This window comes from Trichomycterus rosablanca, chromosome 1, assembly GCF_030014385.1.
Source record: "Trichomycterus rosablanca isolate fTriRos1 chromosome 1, fTriRos1.hap1, whole genome shotgun sequence".
In the NCBI taxonomy this organism is placed as follows: domain Eukaryota; kingdom Metazoa; phylum Chordata; class Actinopteri; order Siluriformes; family Trichomycteridae; genus Trichomycterus; species Trichomycterus rosablanca.
Window position 1 is genome coordinate 16,405,732 of NC_085988.1, and position 22,423 is coordinate 16,428,154.

Below are 22,423 nucleotides of genomic sequence, written 5' to 3' on the forward strand. Positions count from 1 at the left end.
AATTTCAGCCAAATGGCATGAAATAACTCGCACTGCTGCTTTTACCTTCATTAATCTTTTTAGTGCAGATCTCATGCACAATAAATCTGCTACAGTGTTTGATTACGGGGCTAAATTTATTCCAACAGATGCCAGAGATTCAGTCTGCACATCTGATTTACTGCAGATTGATAAAGGATGGTGCTGCCAGCCCAACTATTTGCAACCTATAACAAAAATTTAACCAGCCAGCAGATGTGACAGACCGTTACAAGTGCAGATAAAATTGTTTGATTGAAAAAAATACTGTTTGTCTGATGGGCAATAAAGCCATCTGGAGAATAAACATCAAACAGCCATAACATTAGAACCACCCAAAGAATATGCGTCCAAAACAGCTCTGATCTGCCAAGACTGGACTACACAAGACATCCAAAGAGGTCCAGTGGTATAGTACCAGGACATTAACCATCTTCTGTTACTTCTGTATGTTGAGAGGTGGATCGTCCTTCAGTGCATCCTGGTGCTTCTCTTCCATTGGTGTACAATGCCCACATCATTGGCCAATCACATGATCTTGAAAAAAACAAGACAGACAAGTCGACCTTTTTCTGTTTCTCTGATGTCCAGTTCAGACGCCTGTATGTCCATCATAGGAGCTTTCAAAGGTGGACAGTGGAATTGGTGAAGTTAGTATGGGCACTTTGACTGCCCTGTTACTATGCAGCCCCATACACGAAAGCTTTGATGAACTGTGTGCTGTGGGACATTCACCTCAACAGCAAAATTAAAATGATGAAACTGAGCCACAGTAGCTGTTGGTCTGTACCAGACTCTATAGCCTTCATGTCTTTTGACATTGATGCTTCTTGGCTGCCTAACAACCACAGCCAACAAACCACAGCCGTTGGTTACTCAACACGGCTGCCAGCGAGCATCCTTTGCTGTGTCCGAGGTGTTTAGCAAGTTGAAAATCCCATTACAAAGCCATGGGCAGATCCCTGGAGCTGTTTTAGATTTTTCCTAGATCTTCCCCCTTATCTCCCATTGTAGTCATTTCCAATTCCAGATTGCGAATCTGCTGCCACTTGCACAATCCCTCAATCTGATCAAGGAGATCCAGATCTAATCAGTGTCTGCTTCTTATCACCAGCCAATGTTAAGTTCTCACACAAAACCGTATTTCGTTTGGAAAGGGCACGCTATGCTCCAAGTACCCCCCCCCCCCCCCCCCCAAAAAAAAAGGTTCATGCAGGTGGGCAGACCATTCACAGAGATCACATATCAGAAATCACATATCGCAGCTGCAGCGGGAGGAGCCCTACGCCCTACTTGCCAAAATGTGCATGGCAATACTTATGGCTGATGGTAGTTCATGTGCTGGTAGTACATGTGCTGAATGCAATAGATCTGATCAGCATAAAGACCTGAGTGGTTTTGATAAGAGGTTACATTGTTATGGACAGACGACTGGGCTGAAGAATCTTAGAAACATTTATTTATTTACTGTTTTACCACCGCTTCATCCTGGTTTGGGTCATGGTAAGTCCAATTCATTTGGCAAAGGGCAGGAAACACACTGGACAGTTCACCCAGGACACACACTCTCACACGTAGGGCAATTTCCAGTAGCTCCAATTGTCCTGACTGCATGACTTTGGGAGGAAACCAGAGCACCCAGAGGAAACACATGTTCCACAAGGACATAGGAAGAACATGCAACCTTCACACTGAAAGGAATCAAGCCCAGGCCCTTCTTTCTGTGAGGTGACAGCGCTACTATCTTAAAAACAGCAACATTATAAAAACACAATTATGTTTAATAAACAAATGCATCTGCACATATGACACACGAGGCAATCAACATGGGGGCAATTACTTTTTCACCCTGCTGTATTTTGAACACATTTGCTGTATTAACAGAAGCACAAAGCTTGGCCCTTCATCATTCATACCTTATCAAACTTGCCGCCTATTGGAAGCGAGTTCTTTCCCAGGTCTACCTCTTTTCCATCTTTCTGGTATATTTTGGTGTAGATGTTCTCGCCCTCTCTGGAACACTCCCGCTTGATAGACGAGGTCCCACAGAAGATGTGCTTGCCACTTTTTGGTTCTTTCTTGGTGATGTTAAGGTAGTTAAGCAGCTCCCTCTGGTTAAAACCTTTCTTTCGCGGACCGTTTCCTCGATGCGGCGGTACTTGAGGGACCGCTCTGTTAACTTTAGTGGGTGACACTTCCTGCTTCTCGATTAGACTGCCCACGCTGCCCATAATGCAGTCTGCTGATGTTAGAGAAGACGCCGGGTACAGAGTGCTGATGCTTTTGCTGGGGTCTCGGGTTAAGGGCAAGGCCTGGACTGTTGCCATTGATTACAGAATCAGGAGGCTCCGATGGAAAGTCTGAAATTGACAAAGAATAAAGAAATGTATCAGGAATTGATGGGGTATTAATAGAGAAAGTATGACTCCCCACTGGACATGTTGAAAATGTTTATATTTCCAACAGTTTATATTTTAAACAGACTCAAAGGTCAAACATGGTTTTGTATTTATTAAACCAATGAGCCAAAACACTGGGGCCACAACATTGTGCTGGTATGAGTGGATCAGACACAGCAGAGCTGCTGGAGTTTTTAAATACCGTGTCCACTCACTGTCCACTCTATTAGACACTCCTACCTAGTTGGTCCACCTTGTAGATGTAAAGTCAGAGACGATCGCTCATCTATTGCTGCTGTTTGAGTTGGTCATCTTCTAGACCTTCATCAGTGGTCACAGGACGCTGCCCACGAGGCGGTGTTAGCTGGATATTTTTGGTTGGTGGACTATTCTCAGTCCAGCAGTGACGTGTTTAAAAACTTCATCAGCATTGATGTGTCTTATCCACTCATACCAGCACAACACACACTAACACCACCACCATGTCAGTGTCATTGCAGTGCTGAGAACGATCCACCACCTAAATAATACCTGCTCTGTGGTGGTCCAGTGGGGGTCCTGACCATTGAAGAACAGGGTGAAAGGAGGCTAAAAAAGCATGCGGAGAAATAGATGGACTACAGTCAGTAATTGTAGAACTACAAAGTGCTTCTATATGGTAAGTGGAGCTGATAAAATGGACAGTGAGTGTAGAAACAAGGAGGTGGTTTTAATGTTATGGCTGCTCAGTGTATATGACAAATAAAGGCATTCTATTTCCCTACATTGGTTTCATGTCATCTTTTGCCTTGCTCCTGTTATTTTGCGTAAGCCTTGCAGCAACAGTCAAACTACAAAATTTTGATTTGGTTAGCATGTCACATTGTGCGTTTCAAGACCACTGATCCTAACCAAAGTAAAGCAAAATGAAGGAAAAAATCTTATGATCAATAATTTGGTCTGCTTTAACAAAACCAGGCTAAGTAACGCATGCAGCGTACCACCAGCTTTCCATAACACCACGACCTCTAAAATTCAAAGCGGCAGCTTTCTACCCTCATCATCAACACAACAAGAATTTTCCCACTCCTGTACGCAGTACATGCACATGTTGCTGCTTGCATTGAGGATGCAAAGATCTCATCCAGAGATATGACAGTACCCTACTGAGTGCTTTCACAGACAGGACTGTGCCCTCATAAGCATGAGGTTAACCATTTCAACACAAACATCTCCTACACAGACACAGTCAGAGAGATTTAATGGCTGGAAGCTATGTAAGCCCACCCACTGTCTTCCTACTGAAGTGCTTTTATCTCTCATGTTCTTTATGCTGTTATTCAATCACATACCTACCATAGAAACGATGGTATTTCCCCTTTATACTCTGCTTACTGTGTGTGGTCTAAAATTAATTAAACATGGTGGAAATCAAACCAGATGCCCACCCCAAATCAACAAATATCACCTCCAATAACACTACAAATAAATAAAAAAATTCTCAATAGGCGCACTGTTCTTCTAAGGTGGAAACTTTCCTCTCCGCCCACCCACAACTGGTGGCTTCAGGAGCTCTTGGGTAAATCGAGGGATCTTCAAAAAGTTTCTGTACTTTTATATTTTGGTTGGAAACGATGAGGGTGGGAGGAGTAGTAATTGGTCGTGCCTGAGAGAGCTTATAGTCCGGATTTAGCTCCATCTGATTTCCACCTTTTTGAACACTCAAAGAATCTTTAGGCACTTACCCCTTAACCCTCAATTGCTTAGACAGTATACTGTCACGGAACTGTAAGTCGCTTTGGATAAAAGCATCTGCTAAATGCCGAAAATGTAAATGTAAATGTAAATGCAAGCTGACTTAGACGTTTCACCTAACGGCAGTTTAAAGCAATTCGCCTTATGTGTGTTGTTGTATGGTACGATGGAACTGATGTCCAGGAAAGAGCAGCACATTGCCGTGAGGCTCCCATTCTACTAGTTGCACCACTTTGCTGCTCTTTGTTGACAATAACTGATGTAGATCAATAACTGGATCAATTTACCTGGAAACAAGGCTGGAAACACCCACTCCCACCAAGTGACACAATATTCCACTACCTGAAGAAAACCCACTCAAAGGGACACTGTCCATGAATTAAATTGGGTCACAGGAGCTGTACACCACCATCATTACCTATTGTGCCACTTTTCTGCACTCACTGGTACTTATAAAATCTGAAATGATATCCAGGTGCAACTTTGTAAGTCTGTTATGTAACCAACAACCCAAACTCCCACACAAACACAGATCCTGAAAAACTCAAAGCACACATGGCTGGCAGCATGATGAACCCGAGTGAATCAGAGGGGAGTGTGGTGTAACTGATGTGAAGTGGTCTCCTCTAATCCTCTGCTGTAAGCTCTCAGGAGGATTTTTGTATGGGTGTAACTTTGCATGTTGTTGTGATGATAAATGAAACGTTTTTTACAGTCAAAATTACATATACAGTGCCTTGCAAAAGTATTCAGCCCCCTTGAACTTTTCAACCTTTTGCCACATTTCAGGCTTCAAACATAACGATATGAAATTGTAATTTTTTGTGAAGAATCAACAACAAGTGGGACACAATCGTGAAGTGGAACGAAATTTATTGGATATTTTAAACTTTTTTTAGAAATAAAAAACTGAAAAGTGGGGCGTGCAATATTATTCAGCCCCCTTGCGTTAATACTTTGTAGCGCCACCTTTTGCTGCGATTACAGCTGCAAGTCGCTTGGGGTATGTCTCTATCAGTTTTGCACATCGAGAGACAGACATTTTTGCCCATTCTTCCTTGCAAAACAGCTCGAGCTCAGTGAGGTTGGATGGAGAGCGTTTGTGAACAGCAGTTTTCAGCTCTTTCCACAGATTCTCGATGGGATTTAGGTCTGGACTTTGACTTGGCCATTCTAACACCTGGATACGTTTATTTGTGAACCATTCCATTGTAGATTTTGCTTTATGTTTTGGATCATTGTCTTGTTGGAAGATAAATCTCCGTCCCAGTCTCAGGTCTTTTGCAGACTGCAACAGGTTTTCTTCCAGAATGGTCCTGTATTTGGCTCCATCCATCTTCCCATCAATTTTAACCATCTTCCCTGTCCCTGCTGAAGAAAAGCAGGCCCAAACCATGATGCTGCCACCACCATGTTTGACAGTGGGGATGGTGTGTTTAGGGTGATGAGCTGTGTTGCTTTTACGCCAAACATAACGTTTTGCATTGTGGCCAAAAAGTTCGATTTTGGTTTCATCTGACCAGAGCACCTTCTTCCACATGCTTGGTGTGTCTCCCAGGTGACTTTTTATAGATATCTTTGAGAAATGGCTTTCTTCTTGCCACTCTTCCATAAAGGCCAGATTTGTGCAGTGTACGACTTATTGTGTCCTATGGACAGAGTCTCCCACCTCAGCTGTAGATCTCTGCACTTCATTCAGAGTGATCATGGGCCTCTTGGCTGCATCTCTGATCAGTCTTCTCCTTGTTTGAGCTGAAAGTTTAGAGGGACGGCCGGGTCTTGGTAGATTTGCAGTGGTCTGATACTCCTTTCATTTCAATATGATCGCTTGCACAGTGCTCCTTGAGATGTTTAAAGCTTGGGAAATCTTTTTGTATCCAAATTCGGCTTTAAACTTCTCCACAACAGTATCTCGGACCTGCCTGGTGTGTTCCTTGGTCTTCATGATGCTCTCTGCGCTTTAAACAGAACTCTGAGACTGTCACAGAGCAGGTGCATTTATACGGAGACTTGATTACACACAGGTGGATTCTATTTATCACCATCAGTCATTTAGGTCAACATTGGATCATTCAGAGATCCTCACTGAACTTCTGGAGTGAGTTTGCTGCACTGAAAGTAAAGGGGCTGAATAATATTGCACGCCCCACTTTTTAGTTTTTTATTTCTAAAAAAAGTTTAAAATATCCAATAAATTTCGTTCCACTTCACGATTGTGTCCCACTTGTTGTTGATTCTTCACAAAAAATTACAATTTCATATCGTTATGTTTGAAGCCTGAAATGTGGCAAAAGGTTGAAAAGTTCAAGGGGGCTGAATACTTTTGCAAGGCACTGTAATTCATGTAAGGTACAAATGTGTATTATACATCTTTAATGAGTGTAAGGTAACCAGTAAAACCAAAAGTATGTGTAGACCTTAATGAATTATTAAGCTAAAATGATTTAGCCACACCCATTGCTAAGAGATGTAAAAAATCAGTTACATAAAGTAAATTCTACTGCATCTATATTATGTAAGCATCTACATTATTGACAAAAAGCTGCTGTGCATCTGTATATAATAAGCATATAATCTGTGTAACAAGTCTAAAAACGCATCTTCAAATAAGTATAAAAAAAGTAACTCCGTATAATAAATCTAAATAGCAGCTCTATATAATGAGCATAAAAAGCAGCTCTGTATAATAAGTCTAAAAAGCAGCTCTATATAATAAGTCTAAAAAGCAGCTCTATATAATAAGTCTATATAATAATATAAGCTATATATGCCTTGCCTTGCCTAAAAGTACATCTCTAATAACTATAAACAACTCTGTATAATAGTCTAAAAATGCAGCTCTACATAATAAGTCTAAAAGTGAATCTTTATTTAATAGTACAAAAAGCAGCTCTGTATAATAAGTATACAAAGCTGCTCTGTATAATAAGTATAAAAGCAGCTCTGTATAATAAGTATAAAAAACAGCTCTGTATAATAAGTATAAAAACAGCTCTGTATAATAAGTATAAAAACAGCTCTGTATAATAAGTATAAAAACAGCTCTGTATAATAAATATAAAAAGAACATCTATATAATAAGTACAAAAAGCAGCTCTGTATAATAAGTATAAAAGCAGCTCCGTATAATAAGTATAAAAGCAGCTCTGTATAATAAGTATAAAAAACAGCTCTGTATAATAAGTATAAAAACAGCTCTGTATAATAAGTATAAAAACAGCTCTGTATAATAAGTATAAGAAGCAACTCTGTATTAGGGCTGGGCGATATGGATCAAAAATTATATCTCGATATTTTTTTCTGAATGGCGATATACGATATAGATCTCGATATTTTTTTATCCCATAAGGTAATAACAAAAAGACACTTCTGAGACAAAGCTACATGTTCCAAATTTTTTACAGGCACTTTTATTAATATTCATGCTGGGGAAGCTTCACACAAGAATTATTTTTCCTAAAAAAAAAAAAAAAAAAAAAGAGCTATTCTAAGAAAAAAAAAAGTTGTTTTCTAAGGCATCTCCTGTTGTGTAATGTGAATTACAAATATATTGTCTGGCCCTTTAAGAATGTTAAGTGTACGATAGGGCGCAGGGAGCGAGTGTATAGGGAAGATGTCGGAATGACACGGTTTCCGGCTGAGCTTGTGTGACATTTAAACCCTGTTAAAGTAAACCCCTCGTTAACCCCCCACCCCCCCATGTTTGGACTTTATACATTATTTTATGTATATGTTGCCACAACATTAACATTTACATTAATATTTTCTTTTACTGTATAGAACTCAGTTCTGTAATACAGGCAGAACTAATCGTTCATGTTACTGTGTAACTATTACAACATTTAATGCATTTTAATCAGCGTTCTTCTTCATGCACTTTATTATTATTTAACAGCTTTATTTGTTGTTTAATTGCTGTTTGCTCCTTGTTTACTGCAGAGTTAGTTCATGCAATTTAATAAATGACGTGTCGGACGTCGGGCGATCGTCCAGTATAAACTAACACAACCACGTACAACATCCAGTACAGAAGTCACTCCCCATAATGTTTGTATTTACACATAGAGCAAATACATGCACATCACATATACAAACACAAGAGTCAGAACAACAGGAGACGCACCGATACGTTATTATTACTTTCTCAACACTTAATGTGAAGTAAATACGTGCATGTCAGCGCGTGCATGCCCTTGTGTTGGTTTTTAAAACAAATAACGACTCGTTTTCTTGTTTTTTAACTTTGGGATTTGAAGTGAAAAACGAATGAAGGTACACAGAGCTGGAACCTTTTGTCTGGACTTGTTTTCGGCGTTCTCTACAGAATACATTATTCTGCTGCTCATCTGACACTTTGAATTCGAACCGTCTCCAAATAATTCCAAAATTAGTCATTATTTTTTATTTTAGTAAGCAGCTCCTCTTCGATAGCTTCTGTCGTGTCTTTATCCGTCTCCATGCTATCGCTGCCTGCAGGGCTTACTGGTGAAGCGGTGGGGAGGGGCGAGTTGTGTTCAGTGAGGGAGAGAGGCGGGGCAGGTGAACATGTGCAAAGACAAACTGGGAGAAGAGAAAGACGAACTGTCGGATCTAACTGGAACGCAACATCTATATCGATATATGCGATATTGTCTTATCTTATATCGCGTATGAAAATATATCGATATTTTATAAAATCTCGATATATCGCCCAGCCCTACTCTGTATAATAGTCTAAATGCAGCTCTATATAATAAGTCTGAAGGTGCATCTTTATGTAATAAGTACAAAAAGCAGATCTGCATAATAAGTATAAAAAGCAGCTCTGTATAAGTAAAAAGCAGCTCTATATAAGTCTAAAGGTGCATCTCTATGTAATAAGTACAAAAAGCAGCTCTGTATAATAAGTAAAAAGCAGCTCTATATAATAAGTCTAAAGGTGCATCTCTATGTAATAAGTACAAAAAGCAGCTCTATATAATAAGTAAAAAAGCAGCTCTATATAATAAGTAAAAAAAAGCAGCTCTATATAATAACTAAAAAAGCATCTCTACATAATAAGTCGGAAAAAAGCAGCTCTACATAGATCTAAAAAATCAGTTCTACAGTGTATCACAAAAGTGAGTACACCCCTCACATTTCTGCAGATATTTAAGTATATCTTTTCATGGGACAACACTGACAAAATGACACTTTGACACAATGAAAAGTAGTCTGTGTGCAGCTTATATAACAGTGTAAATTTATTCTTCCCTCAAAATAACTCAATATACAGCCATTAATGTCTAAACCACCGGCAACAAAAGTGAGTACACCCCTTAGTGAAAGTTCCTGAAGTGTCAATATTTTGTGTGGCCACCATTATTTCCCAGAACTGCCTTAACTCTCCTGGGCATGGAGTTTACCAGAGCTTCACAGGTTGCCACTGGAATGCTTTTCCACTCCTCCATGACGACATCACGGAGCTGGCGGATATTCGAGACTTTGCACTCCTCCACCTTCCGCTTGAGGATGCCCCAAAGATGTTCTATTGGGTTTAGGTCTGGAGACATGCTTGGCCAGTCCATCACCTTTACCCTCAGCCTCTTCAATAAAGCAGTGGTCGTCTTAGAGGTGTGTTTGGGGTCATTATCATGCTGGAACACTGCCCTGCGACCCAGTTTCCGGAGGGAGGGGATCATGCTCTGCTTCAGTATTTCACAGTACATATTGGAGTTCATGTGTCCCTCAATGAAATGTAACTCCCCAACACCTGCTGCACTCATGCAGCCCCAGACCATGGCATTCCCACCACCATGCTTGACTGTAGGCATGACACACTTATCTTTGTACTCCTCACCTGATTGCCGCCACACATGCTTGAGACCATCTGAACCAAACAAATTAATCTTGGTCTCATCAGACCATAGGACATGGTTCCAGTAATCCATGTCCTTTGTTGACATGTCTTCAGCAAACTGTTTGCGGGCTTTCTTGTGTAGAGACTTCAGAAGAGGCTTCCTTCTGGGGTGACAGCCATGCAGACCAATTTGATGTAGTGTGCGGCGTATGGTCTGAGCACTGACAGGCTGACCCCCCACCTTTTCAATCTCTGCAGCAATGCTGACAGCACTCCTGCGCCTATCTTTCAAAGACAGCAGTTGGATGTGACGCTGAGCACGTGCACTCAGCTTCTTTGGACGACCAACGCAAGGTCTGTTCTGAGTGGACCCTGCTCTTTTAAAACGCTGGATGATCTTTGGCCACTGTGCTGCAGCTCAGTTTCAGGGTGTTGGCAATCTTCTTGTAGCCTTGGCCATCTTCATGTAGCGCAACAATTCGTCTTTTAAGATCCTCAGAGAGTTCTTTGCCATGAGGTGCCATGTTGGAACTTTCAGTGACCAGTATGAGAGAGTGTGAGAGCTGTACTACTAAATTGAACACACCTGCTCCCTATGCACACCTGAGACCTAGTAACACTAACAAATCACATGACATTTTGGAGAGAAAATGACAAGCAGTGCTCAATTTGGACATTTAGGGGTGTAGTCTCTTAGGGGTGTACTCACTTTTGTTGCCGGTGGTTTAGACATTAATGGCTGTATATTGAGTTATTTTGAGGGAAGAATAAATTTACACTGTTATATAAGCTGCACACAGACTACTTTTCATTGTGTCAAAGTGTCATTTTGTCAGTGTTGTCCCATGAAAAGATATACTTAAATATCTGCAGAAATGTGAGGGGTGTACTCACTTTTGTGATACACTGTATATAATAAGTCTAAAAGTGCATCTCTATATAATAAGTATAAAAAGCAGCTCTATATAATATGTATAAAAGCAGCTCTATAAAATAAGTCTAAAAATGCATCTCTATATAATAAGTCTAAAGGTGCATCTCTATGTAATAAGTACAAAAAGCAGCTCTACATAATAAGTAAAAAGCAGCTCTATATAATGAGTAAAAAAAAAGCAGCTCTATATAATAACTAAAAAAGCATCTCTACATAATAAGTCGGAAAAAAGCAGCTCTACATAGATCTAAAAAATCAGCTCTATATAATAAGTCTAAAAGTGCATCTCTATATAATAAGTATAAAGAAGCAGCTCTATATAATATGTATAAAAGCAGCTCTATAAAATAAGTCTAAAAACGCATCTCTATATAATAAGTCTGAAAAAGCAGCTCTATATACTAAATTTGTTTGTTTGATTCTTAACACCAAGTCAGCTGCTATATTTGTATATAGTAAGTATAAAACCACTTGTATCTCTGTATAATAAGTCTAAAATAAATCTCTATATAATAACTAAAAGCATCTCTATATAATAAAGTAAAAAAAAAAAAAAACTGATTGGACACATACCCACACACACCATCATCCCAAATCTGGTGGAAAGCCTTACCAGAAAAATGAAGGGTGTTAAAGCTGCAAAGTGGAGCCAACTCCATTTTAACCCCTATGGTTTTGGAATAGTGGCTATCAAACAGAAGGTTATGGGTTCGAATCCAAGTTCTGTGCAGCCACTGTTGGGCCTTTAAGCAAGGTCCTTAACCTTCTCTGCTTAAATCTGTAAGTAGCTGACGCTGCACTCTGACCCCAGCTCCCAAACATGCTGGGATATGCAGAAGAAGCATTTCATTGTACTGTACATGTTTATATGTATGAATGACAAATAAAGGCTTTTCATCTGCCCTAGATGATAGAAATCCAACAATTTAATGCCCAGGTATCCATATATTTTGGCCATAGTGTTTACAGCTAGTATAATTAAGCTACAAAAACACGGTCAAAACAGTGACATAAAACAGTGTCAGTAGTGTATAAAATGACACTTAGATTAATTGAATGCATGAGGTGTGTGTGGGCGTGTGAGTGAGAGAGAGAGAGAACTGTGAGAGGGAACTGTGCACCACCATCCTAATGCTAAATGAACATTTCCTGCTTTAGCATGCACACACACTGAGACAAGCTAAAAGACATCCTGTCCTACCAGCTAATAAATATTGACAGTGTTAGCATTTTAGCATTCATGCATTTGGAAGCTATTTTTACCCAGTCACTAAACCCTGAGCAGTTAAAGGTACAGGCTCCAAAAGCTTAACAAACCAATAAGCTAATGCAAATGAATGCATCAAAAAAAGTTTGGATTAGTTCGGTTGACATCAGTTTTATAAGATGTATAGAAAAGATTATCGATTTTTTTATTGCATGACACTGAAAATGGTTCCTTGTTGCACACTAAAACTGAGTGAGAACCAGTAATGAATTCAAACAATGGGCAAGTGACATCATATCTGTAAACGGTTGTGTTTAGCTTTGGTGCTAATGCTGAAGTGTAAACTATTCTTTACGTACTATAGCTTTTATTTTAAATCTGAACAGCAGGCTGAAACATCACATAAATGTGATGATACAATTTAAGAATTTATTATTAAGAAATAGTATTTAAAGCCGCTCAGGTGGCGCAGCTGTAAAGTACGCTAGCGCACCAGAGTTGGGGTTTCGAATACATCGTATCGAATATCAGCTCTGCCTTTCCGACTGGGCTGGGTGGCTGCATGAACAACGATTGGCTGTTGTTCAGGGTTAGAGGGTAAGAAAGTCAGATCATAGGTCCTCATAACTGGTGCGACTGCGGCCCCTGCTGGCTGACTGATGGCGCCTGCACAGGGCTGAGGAATAATGCTGATGGGGGTGTGGCCCTCTGTACACAGTGCCCGTAAAGTGTATGAACTCGACTTGTGCAGGTAAAAAATGCAGTCTGTACTGACTGTACGTGCTGGGGGGGGGGCGTATGTCAGTTGAGAGGCGTCCTCAGTCAGCGGTGGAGGGTCGAATCAGTATAGAGGACGCAATCAGGGTAATTGGACACGACTGGATTAGGGGGGGAAAATTCGGGGGAAAAAAAAGAGTTTTTATTTTCTATATCTTTGCAATAAATTAATTTCGTTATTCAAGCTTCCATGAATTCCTCAATTAACTTGTTTTTGATCATCACAAATCCTTATTTCAGTTTTATATTTTTTGCTTTTTTAGTACAAATCATTTTTGTATCACTACCCTTCTAATGCACAACATGGGTCAAAAATGACCCTTATGTATTTACTATGGAATTTGACAGAAACTACTGACATTTGTAAGTGTTTGTAGTCAAAAACATATTTACTGATCTTTTGAAAGACAACCAAAGATTAGGCTCTTGAATCTGTCCAATACTATTTGCTTGCTAGCTGTTTACATATTCTAGTATAGATAGCTTTTATTAGCTAAGACAGCAAATACATGAATAACTGACAAATGTGCATATGAAAATATTCTTGAATGGATGAATATGGGTCATTTTTGACCCATGTTGTGCATTAGAAGTGGTTTGCTTAGCTTGTGCATCAAAGGGATATGGCCAATATTAATAAAACAAAACATAATTCATTGATTTTAATCCATGATATTCTTTTAATTTTTAAACTTGCCCAGGATGTTCTGTCAGGTGTTTTTTCCCCCACAAAACTGGTAGTTTGTGTGTGATCAGGAAACATCCCAATAGTGCTTTGTTTGTTTACTAGGATTTTAACATCATATTTTACATTATTCATTACACAAGATTCATCAGTTCACAAGTTTAGTATCAAACACAGTCATGGACAATTTAGTGTCTCTAGTTCACCTCACTTGCATGTTTTTGGACTGTGGGAGGAAACTGGAGCACCCGGAGAAAACCCACACAGACACAGGGAGAACATGCAAACTCCACACAGAAAGGGCCCAGACTGGCCCACCTGGGGATCGAACCCAGGACCTTCTTGCTGTGAGGCGACAGTGCTACCCACGGGGCCACCGTGCTGCCCCACTAGTGCTTTACACAAATATTACTATGTCCTTTGTTATTATTATTTTATTATTTGTCCTTTATTATAATATTTCATATACTGTATATACTTGCTGAATCATTAACAAAGCACTCAAGTTATTTACATATTTTTATTGCACTACATAGTTTAACGATGTCTTATTTAATCTTTATTTAACTTATTTAAACTTTTAGCTGTGATTAATAATGTTATCTCCAACTCTGACTTCAGTACTCAGGACAGTCGAGTGTAAAGAACGAAGCTGACAGCACAGAGTCTGGAGTGAACAGATCTAAAACAGAGAGATACTTCAAAGATTTTAAAGTGCTGCCACAAATCATTCAGTACTGCAAAAATGTTGTATCCATCAAGAGCTTTGGTTTGATTTACAACCCAGACACTAAGCACTGCTACATACCTGCTTTGAGGAAAAGCTTAATTAAAGACCAGTTTAGTTCCAAGGGAATAGTTGTGCTCAGGATGAAGAATGAGTGAAGTGTAAAAAGTAAGGTTTGAAAATGCCATGTTTTGACTAATGATCACTGTTTAATGTGAGTTTGCAGATGAGTACTTGTTCACTACATGGTTTAACTTCTTAGAATTTGGGCTGGATGGTATAATGACATACAGCTGACGTCAAAGGTTACATACACATTTGTGAAATGGCAATTTTGGGCTTAAAATAATTTCTGAAACAATTCTTTTACAATGACAACCCAAAATAATTCATGTACTCAGTTTGCCCTACAACATTAATCCGATGGGGACAATGTTATAAAAAATAAATATAATATTAGGGTTGGAAACGTGATCAGTACCCTGATTGAATACTTCAAAGAGCCACATTTTGCTTTAATTACAAGCAACAGTCTGTTTGGTTATGTCTCAACCAGCTTTGCACAGTTAGATTGGGAAATGTTTGCCCATTCTATCTTGCAGAATTGTTGGAGCACATTAACGTTCATCTACAGGTTGCTTTAATCAAATTTAGTACATGGCTCTGGCTTGCCAACTCAAAGACATTCACCTTCCTATCCTTAAGCCACTGTGTTGATTTTGGCAGTGTCTGTAGGGTTGTTGTTGGACTGGAAGCACCTTCCAATCTCTAACTCTCTAGCAGAAAGCCGCACCCAATCAAAAATCTGGGTGTACTTGGAATGATCTGTTTTTCCCTTAAATTCTGTCCAATTGTCCAGAGAAGAGAAACCCCACCAAAGCACCATGTTTCACAAGATGTGTGCAATATTTTAGGTAATGTACTGTTTTTGGTTTTGGCTTTTTGGTAACTATAAAGCCTTTTTTGTGATTTTTCTTCCTGTAAATGAGGCTTGTGAGACTACTGTAACTTGCACAGACGGATCAATCTCAGTCATAAACACTTGTCCATTTTTCAAACCTGCCATTTGCCTTTTAGTAGCTTCCCGAATCAATATCCTCCTGGCTTTTCAGAAATTAAGTCAGGACAGTAATTTGTGTTATTATGCACTAAAACTAGTGGAATCCTCAAACAACAGTTGAAGTAATCCAACCCACTACAGTTGATGTTAGGTGGGGGTCAATTGAATAATTTTGAATTTTAGTTTTTAGAGTGTAATGTGACAAAACAGTGATGGGGTATGGTAGCATGTTGACATACAGTAACTGCATCAAAAATTGCTGCAGATTCATCAGTTACATATTTATGCAGACAGTGTTCCAGTCTACCACCTTCCTAAAGTGCTCTGCTGGATTCAGATCTAGCAAACAGGGAGGCCACTTAAGCACACTAAACTCATGGTCATGTTTATGGACCTGGTTTAAAATAACCTGTGCTTTGTGACACAGTACACTTTCATACTGGGAGTTGCCATTGTTTGGGCACATTTACGGTGTTTTGCGCTTTGCTCACAGCGAGCCACGGCACAAACAGCGTTTTGGTCAGCGCTCGGCTTTAACACAGTGTAATGTATTAAAAGAACGACACAGGAACACTAAACTTCTCTTAATTATTACTGCTCATATGTTCTCTCCACTAATGAAATTCGTCGCTTGTTGTTTTAATACAGTAAGTTACGTTAAGCGTTGTCCGTACTGCCTGGGTCACATTTACCGTGTCATATCAAACAGTTTGTCTTATTGGAGGCACTTTCAGGGGCAAAGGTCAGGGGCAAATTGGGCCAAAGTTCAATCAGGTGAATTTTGAGCACTGTGGCAAGTGCAAAAATCACAAGCCCAATGCGGCAAAAGTGTGTGCCACTTAGGGAAGCACAGTGGCAAGCTAAGCAGCACCGCCACACTCCATAGGAAACAACGGCACAGCCAGCACAAAAGCGGTTTCGCCACTTCTCATGTAAATGCGCCCTTAGGGTCCAGTGTTAGGGGGCCCAAGGTGTACCATAAATGAAACATTTCCAAAACATTTAACCTAAAGTGTTGACAGGCAAGCTGGGTCCATGGATTTATGCTAGTTCTGACCCTACCCCCTGCATATCACTCCATAAATCAAGAGTATGCAGAGCAGGGATTATTCCAGTCTTCAACTCTGTAGTTGTGGTGAGCCTGGGTCCACTATAACCCAAAATTCCAGTTTCTGGCAGACAGGAGTAGAACATGATGTGGTTTTGTGTTGATGTAGACCATACATTTTAAAGTTGAATGTTTGTATCTATGCATCAGCCTATGATTGCCAATTATGGTAATATTAAATGTACTTGATGTCCATAATACAAACACCAATCTAAAACATCTAATATTAATATGCATATGAGTGCACATCCCTGCTCAGTCTGTGAGGTTTGCATGTTCTCTCCATGTGTACTTAGTTGTCCTCTAGTAACTCGTTTCCTCCCATCTCACAAAAACATACAAAATGTGGATAAGCTGGTGGGATTTGACCCCAGGTGTGAGTGAGTAAATGTCTAAATGTGTGATACCCTAAACTGGTTGTAAATGAATTGCTGTGCTTTCCACGTTGTAGTCCCACTTTACGCCCAACGCTTCTGTAATACTGACCAGGATATTGTTTGTTTGTTTATTAGTATTTTAACGTCATGTTTTACACTTTCGGTTACATTCATGACAAGAACGGTATTACTCATTACACACAAGGTTCATCAGTTCACAAGGTCATATAGAACACAGTCATGGACAATTCACCTGTATGTCTTTGGACTGTGGGAAAAAACCGGAGCTCCCGGAGTAAACCAACGCAGACACGGGGAGAACATGCAAACTCCACACAGAAAGGACCCAGACCGCCCCACCTGGAAATCGAACCCAGGACCTTCTTGCTGTGAGGCGACAGCGCTACCCACTTAGCCACCGTGCCTCCCCTGACCAGGATAAAGTGTTTAGTTAAAATGCATGAATTACCGAATTATATTTTGCTGAATATTTTTCTTCATTTGATGTCTTCAAGGTTAGGAAGCTTTCTGAAATGAAAACAGGGTTTATATTTAACCTGTTCTCAAGCCCAGTGGACCAAATGTATGCAAGGCAACTAAAACTCAGATGAGCATGAACACAAACAAATACCAAGCATACTTCCAAAAAAAAAAACAAGTTACGACCCGCCACCCACCTGATGCTCCTCAGATTACTGGTATCACATTGTTTTAAAAATATCACTGTGCTCATTTCCTGCTCAGCTGTTAACCACAATACAGTGTTTCTTTCCTGGTCACATATATTTTTTAGAGTTCTGACTTCCCTGGAAAAATGACCTAGATGCTCGTAAAACTGTTGATTAGTGCCCTTAGTTAAAATACCACAGAGGAAATGGTGCGTAACCTGAGTTTAACTTCCCTGCTCTTTTGTTGGACACACCTAGCTCAATGCCAGATCGCCGAAAATGACACTTGTCAATCGACCGCCAACTTCTTCCATGCTGATTTGTTGACACTCAGCAATAAAAGCCGCTGGTGTTGATTAGCAAAGTGGCTTTAGCCAAACAGTGTGAGGATGCGGACGCTGCAGTTGAAGCATTGCACCATGACTGATTGATGGCACAGCAAAGGCTGAGCTGCATACAGAAACCAGGAACACTCAGAGATCCAGAACAAAACAGCAACACAAGCTAATCAGTAATGACCATTAGCCTCGGGGTATGCATGTTACATGCCTGTAAATCTTCATGTTGTTAAAAGGTTACCAATTATAAATAATGTAAAAATGTGAATCCCATAGGGTTGGTCGGAGAAACGGCACCTTATTTTAGACCTCCTTATTTTATCTGGGCTTGGGATCAGCACTAAGATTGCACTGACAAGTGCACTTTCCAATGGCTTGGCGGTTCTTCCATTCCCGAACCCCCACTCAAAACCAGACATACTAAATCCTGTCTGTGTAGACATCCAATCGGCCAACAGAAACCACACACACTCAAGCACCCACCTCCAGGCCAGATATAAAACATCAGAGAGAACAACAAACAACTTTAACAACTGTACTTCCAAATTTACCCTCAGAAGTGGTCTTAAAAAACCAAGTTATATTACTTTCTTTTTCATTCCATTTTCATCAACTGCTTTATACTGTTTAGAGTTGCAGTAGGCCCAATTTCACCGGAAAACACTGGGCACAAGGCAGGAATAAACTGGGCAGTGGGCTAAAGTAACAGACCCCTGTGCCTCCCAAACACCAAAGTCTAGTTATGTACCTTAAAATAGGTTTTAGAATAGAGATGGGCTGGAATTTGTCATTAAAACAATTGTAGCATATTTTTTATATTGTATGTGTGTTGTGTGCTTAGGTGGCACAGTGGTAAAATATGCTCGCACACTACCGTTGAAACCCAGGATTCGAATGTCAGCAGTGCTATTAGCCAGTCGGGTGTCTACACAGACATTGGCTGCGTCCGATGGTGGCTGATCCCAGGAAAGCAGCCGACACTGGTACTGAAGCTGGCTTCAGCTAAACTCAGCCAATCCGTACTGGGAGAAGCATTTCTTAAACACTTCAGTTCTCAAGATAATCTGTACTAATCAACTTTAACTGCCAAGAAAATATAAGCGTTGTAGAAAGTAGGCTAAATAAAAGTTGGGATGCAACTGGGATAGAAATACAGTATAAAATATTCACTGTACTTCACTGAACCATAGTGAGAGCCGTTGTCTTGGATAACTTTGATTCCTAAATAAATTAAAATTGCTTTTATCTATTTAATTTCTTTAGCCTTTATTCAACTGACAAACTGCTCAAACAGAAACAGGGGTTGTATACAGTGCCTTGCAAAAGTATTCAGCCCCCTTGAACTTTTCAACCTTTTGCCACATTTCAGGCTTTAAACATAACGATATGAAATTGTAATTTTTTGTGAAGAATCAATAACAAGTGCGACACAATTGTGAAGTGGAACGAAATTTATTGGATATTTTAAACTTTTTTTAGAAATAAAAACCTGAAAAGTGGGGCGTGCAATATTATTCAGCCCCTTTACTTTCAGTGCAGCAAACTCACTCCAGAAGTTCAGTGAGGATCTCTGAATGATCCAATGTTGACCTAAATGACTGATGGTGATAAATAGAATCCACCTGTGTGTAATCAAGTCTCCGTATAAATGCACCTGCTCTGTGACAGTCTCAGAGTTCTGTTTAAAGCGCAGAGAGCATCATGAAGACCAAGGAACACACCAGGCAGGTCCGAGATACTGTTGTGGAGAAGTTTAAAGCCGAATTTGGATACAAAAAGATTTCCCAAGCTTTAAACATCTCAAGGAGCACTGTGCAAGCGATCATATTGAAATGAAGGGAGTATCAGACCACTGCAAATCTACCAAGACCCGGCCGTCCCTCTAAACTTTCAGCTCAAACAAGGAGAAGACTGATCAGAGATGCAGCCAAGAGGCCCATGATCACTCTGAATGAACTGCAGAGATCTACAGCTGAGGTGGGAGAATCTGTCCATAGGACAACAATCAGTCGTACACTGCACAAATCTGGCCTTTATGGAAGAGTGGCAAGAAGAAAGCCATTTCTCAAAGATATCTATAAAAAGTCATCTGGGAGACACACCAAGCATGTGGAAGAAGGTGCTCTGGTCAGATGAAACCAAAATCGAACTTTTTGGCCACAACGCAAAACGTTATGTTTGGCGTAAAAGCAACACAGCTCATCACCCTGAACACACCATCCCCACTGTCAAACATGGTGGTGGCAGCATCATGGTTTGGGCCTGCTTTTCTTCAGCAGGGACAGGGAAGATGGTTAAAATTGATGGGAAGATGGATGGAGCCAAATACAGGACCATTCTGGAAGAAAACCTGTTGCAGTCTGCAAAAGACCTGAGACTGGGACGGTGATTTATCTTCCAACAAGACAATGATCCAAAACATAAAGCAAAATCTACAATGGAATGGTTCACAAATAAACTTATCCAGGTGTTAAAATGGCCAAGTCAAAGTCCAGACCTGAATCCCATCGAGAATCTGTGGAAAGAGCTGAAAACTGCTGTTCACAAACGCTCTCCATCCAACCTCACTGAGCTCGAACTGTTTTGCAAGGAAGAATGGGCAAAAATTTCAGTATCTCGATGTGCAAAACTAATAGAGACATACCCCAAGCGACTTGCAGCTGTAATCGCAGCAAAAGGTGGCGCTACAAAGTATTAACGCAAGGGGGCTGAATAATATTGCACGCCCCACTTTTCAGTTTTTTATTTCTAAAAAAAGTTTAAAATATCCAATAAATTTCGTTCCACTTCACGATTGTGTCCCACTTGTTGTTGATTCTTCACAAAAAATTACAATTTCATATCGTTATGTTTAAAGCCTGAAATGTGGCAAAAGGTTGAAAAGTTCAAGGGGGCTGAATACTTTTGCAAGGCACTGTATAGTGTGTTTTGCTTCTTTTGTCTTAATCAGATATGAATTTCTCAGGAATTACAAAAATACTAACACATGCTTCAGTTTCGATGCATCACTATCAGTTTACTCACTATAGACATGACAGAAACTTGTTGATCTGAGAGCTGCTCATTCAACAACAAAGATTAGATCTGTGTGTCTGTATCAGATTAGACTTGTAAGAGTCTTCCTTTGTAGTGGAAACAAACAAGTATGCAAATCAATATTCATAACAAGATTAACACATAACACTAACTGTAGTAAAGCAGGCTAGCATCACGCATGTGGCGTTTTACAATGATCACTAGTTGAAAGTTACTGTATTTTATCTGACTACATTGGCAAACACACACACACACCTAGGGGCAATTTTAGTAGCTCCAATAAATCTGATTGCATGTCTTTGGACTGTGGGAGGAGAGACACAGGAAGAACATGCAAACTCCACACAGAAAGGACCCGGGACACTCCATCTGGGAATCAAACCCATTAACTTATTGCTGTGAGGTGACAATGCTACCCACCTAGCCACTGTGCTGCCCCGATGAACACTTATTATTTAAATCCTTGGTACAGTCAGATGCAACTCAGATGGTGCTTTTGTTTTATTTTTGCTTTATTAGGATTTTAACGTCATGTTTTACACTTTGGTTACATTCATGACACACAAGATTATATCAAACAGTCTTGGACAATTTAGTGTCTCCAATTCACCTCACTTGCACCCGGAGCACCACTCAGATGGTGCAAAAAGTTCTACAATATTATTGACTTTTGTGAATCACCTGTTAATTCATCAGTATTGATTATGATTGCAGAAGGTAACTTTTCTAGTTGTAATGCTTGTAGTTCGCTCGAATGGGTTCAGTCAAACTAGCCCTATTTATTTGGGTACATGGAAGACCTACCTGTAGTCATTCATAATCACAAATCAGGAATTAGCACCCAATGCTAACAAATAAACTTTACATGAACACCCTTATGCCTAGTTCACACTACATGATCACTACAGTCGCTATGTGTGAACTACTTAACAACTCGATCCGAGTGGCTCGCCGAATCACCCGACTGGCAATGAGGGCTATGTTGAACAGCCGATGAGAACGCAAGATACGATGTGAGGGGGAACGCAGGGGAGAAGTGTAAAAAGGTGAAACGGGGCATAATATAGTTTCTATCAGAATACATCGGCACACACACACAGGTTTTACAGTATTTCTGACCTTAGTGTCATAACATCAACGTTTCATTGCAAAAAATTTTATTAACCTCCAACTCACTATAGAACAAACAATCCAATCCAAATCCACTCAGATTCATTTACTTTTTCTCCTTGATTTTACGCTGCACATCAGCGCACAAACTTTGATCGCTTGCTACTTGTTGACGTGCATTTTTGGACGTGGTATCATTTAACCTTTCGTTACTTCTGGTGTTTGTTTTTGTGACAAAACGTAGTTTGGGAGACCAGAGAAACTCGCCTGCGATTCCAGTTGGTGATAGATGGTGTAGTGTGAACCCCCCTATCGCTGATCAGTTGTGTAGTGTTAAATACACACCGACTTGAAAGACTCCCGATTACAAGAGATCCAGTCATGTAGTGTGAACTGTACAGCGACCTGACGACTTGGAAAGTCGTGT

The 22,423-nt window shown here is 40.0% G+C and overlaps 1 protein-coding gene across 1 annotated transcript in view; it reads right to left on the bottom strand.

The window, feature by feature from the left end:
- Positions 1-22,423, bottom strand: part of n4bp3 (NEDD4 binding protein 3) — a 76,726-nt gene that overhangs the window by 16,002 nt on the left and 38,301 nt on the right. The window contains exon 2 of the mRNA XM_063000252.1: positions 1,935-2,378. Coding sequence (XP_062856322.1) covers positions 1,935-2,345 — 411 coding nt within the window. The 5' untranslated portion in view covers positions 2,346-2,378. The remainder of the gene's footprint in view (positions 1-1,934; positions 2,379-22,423) is intronic.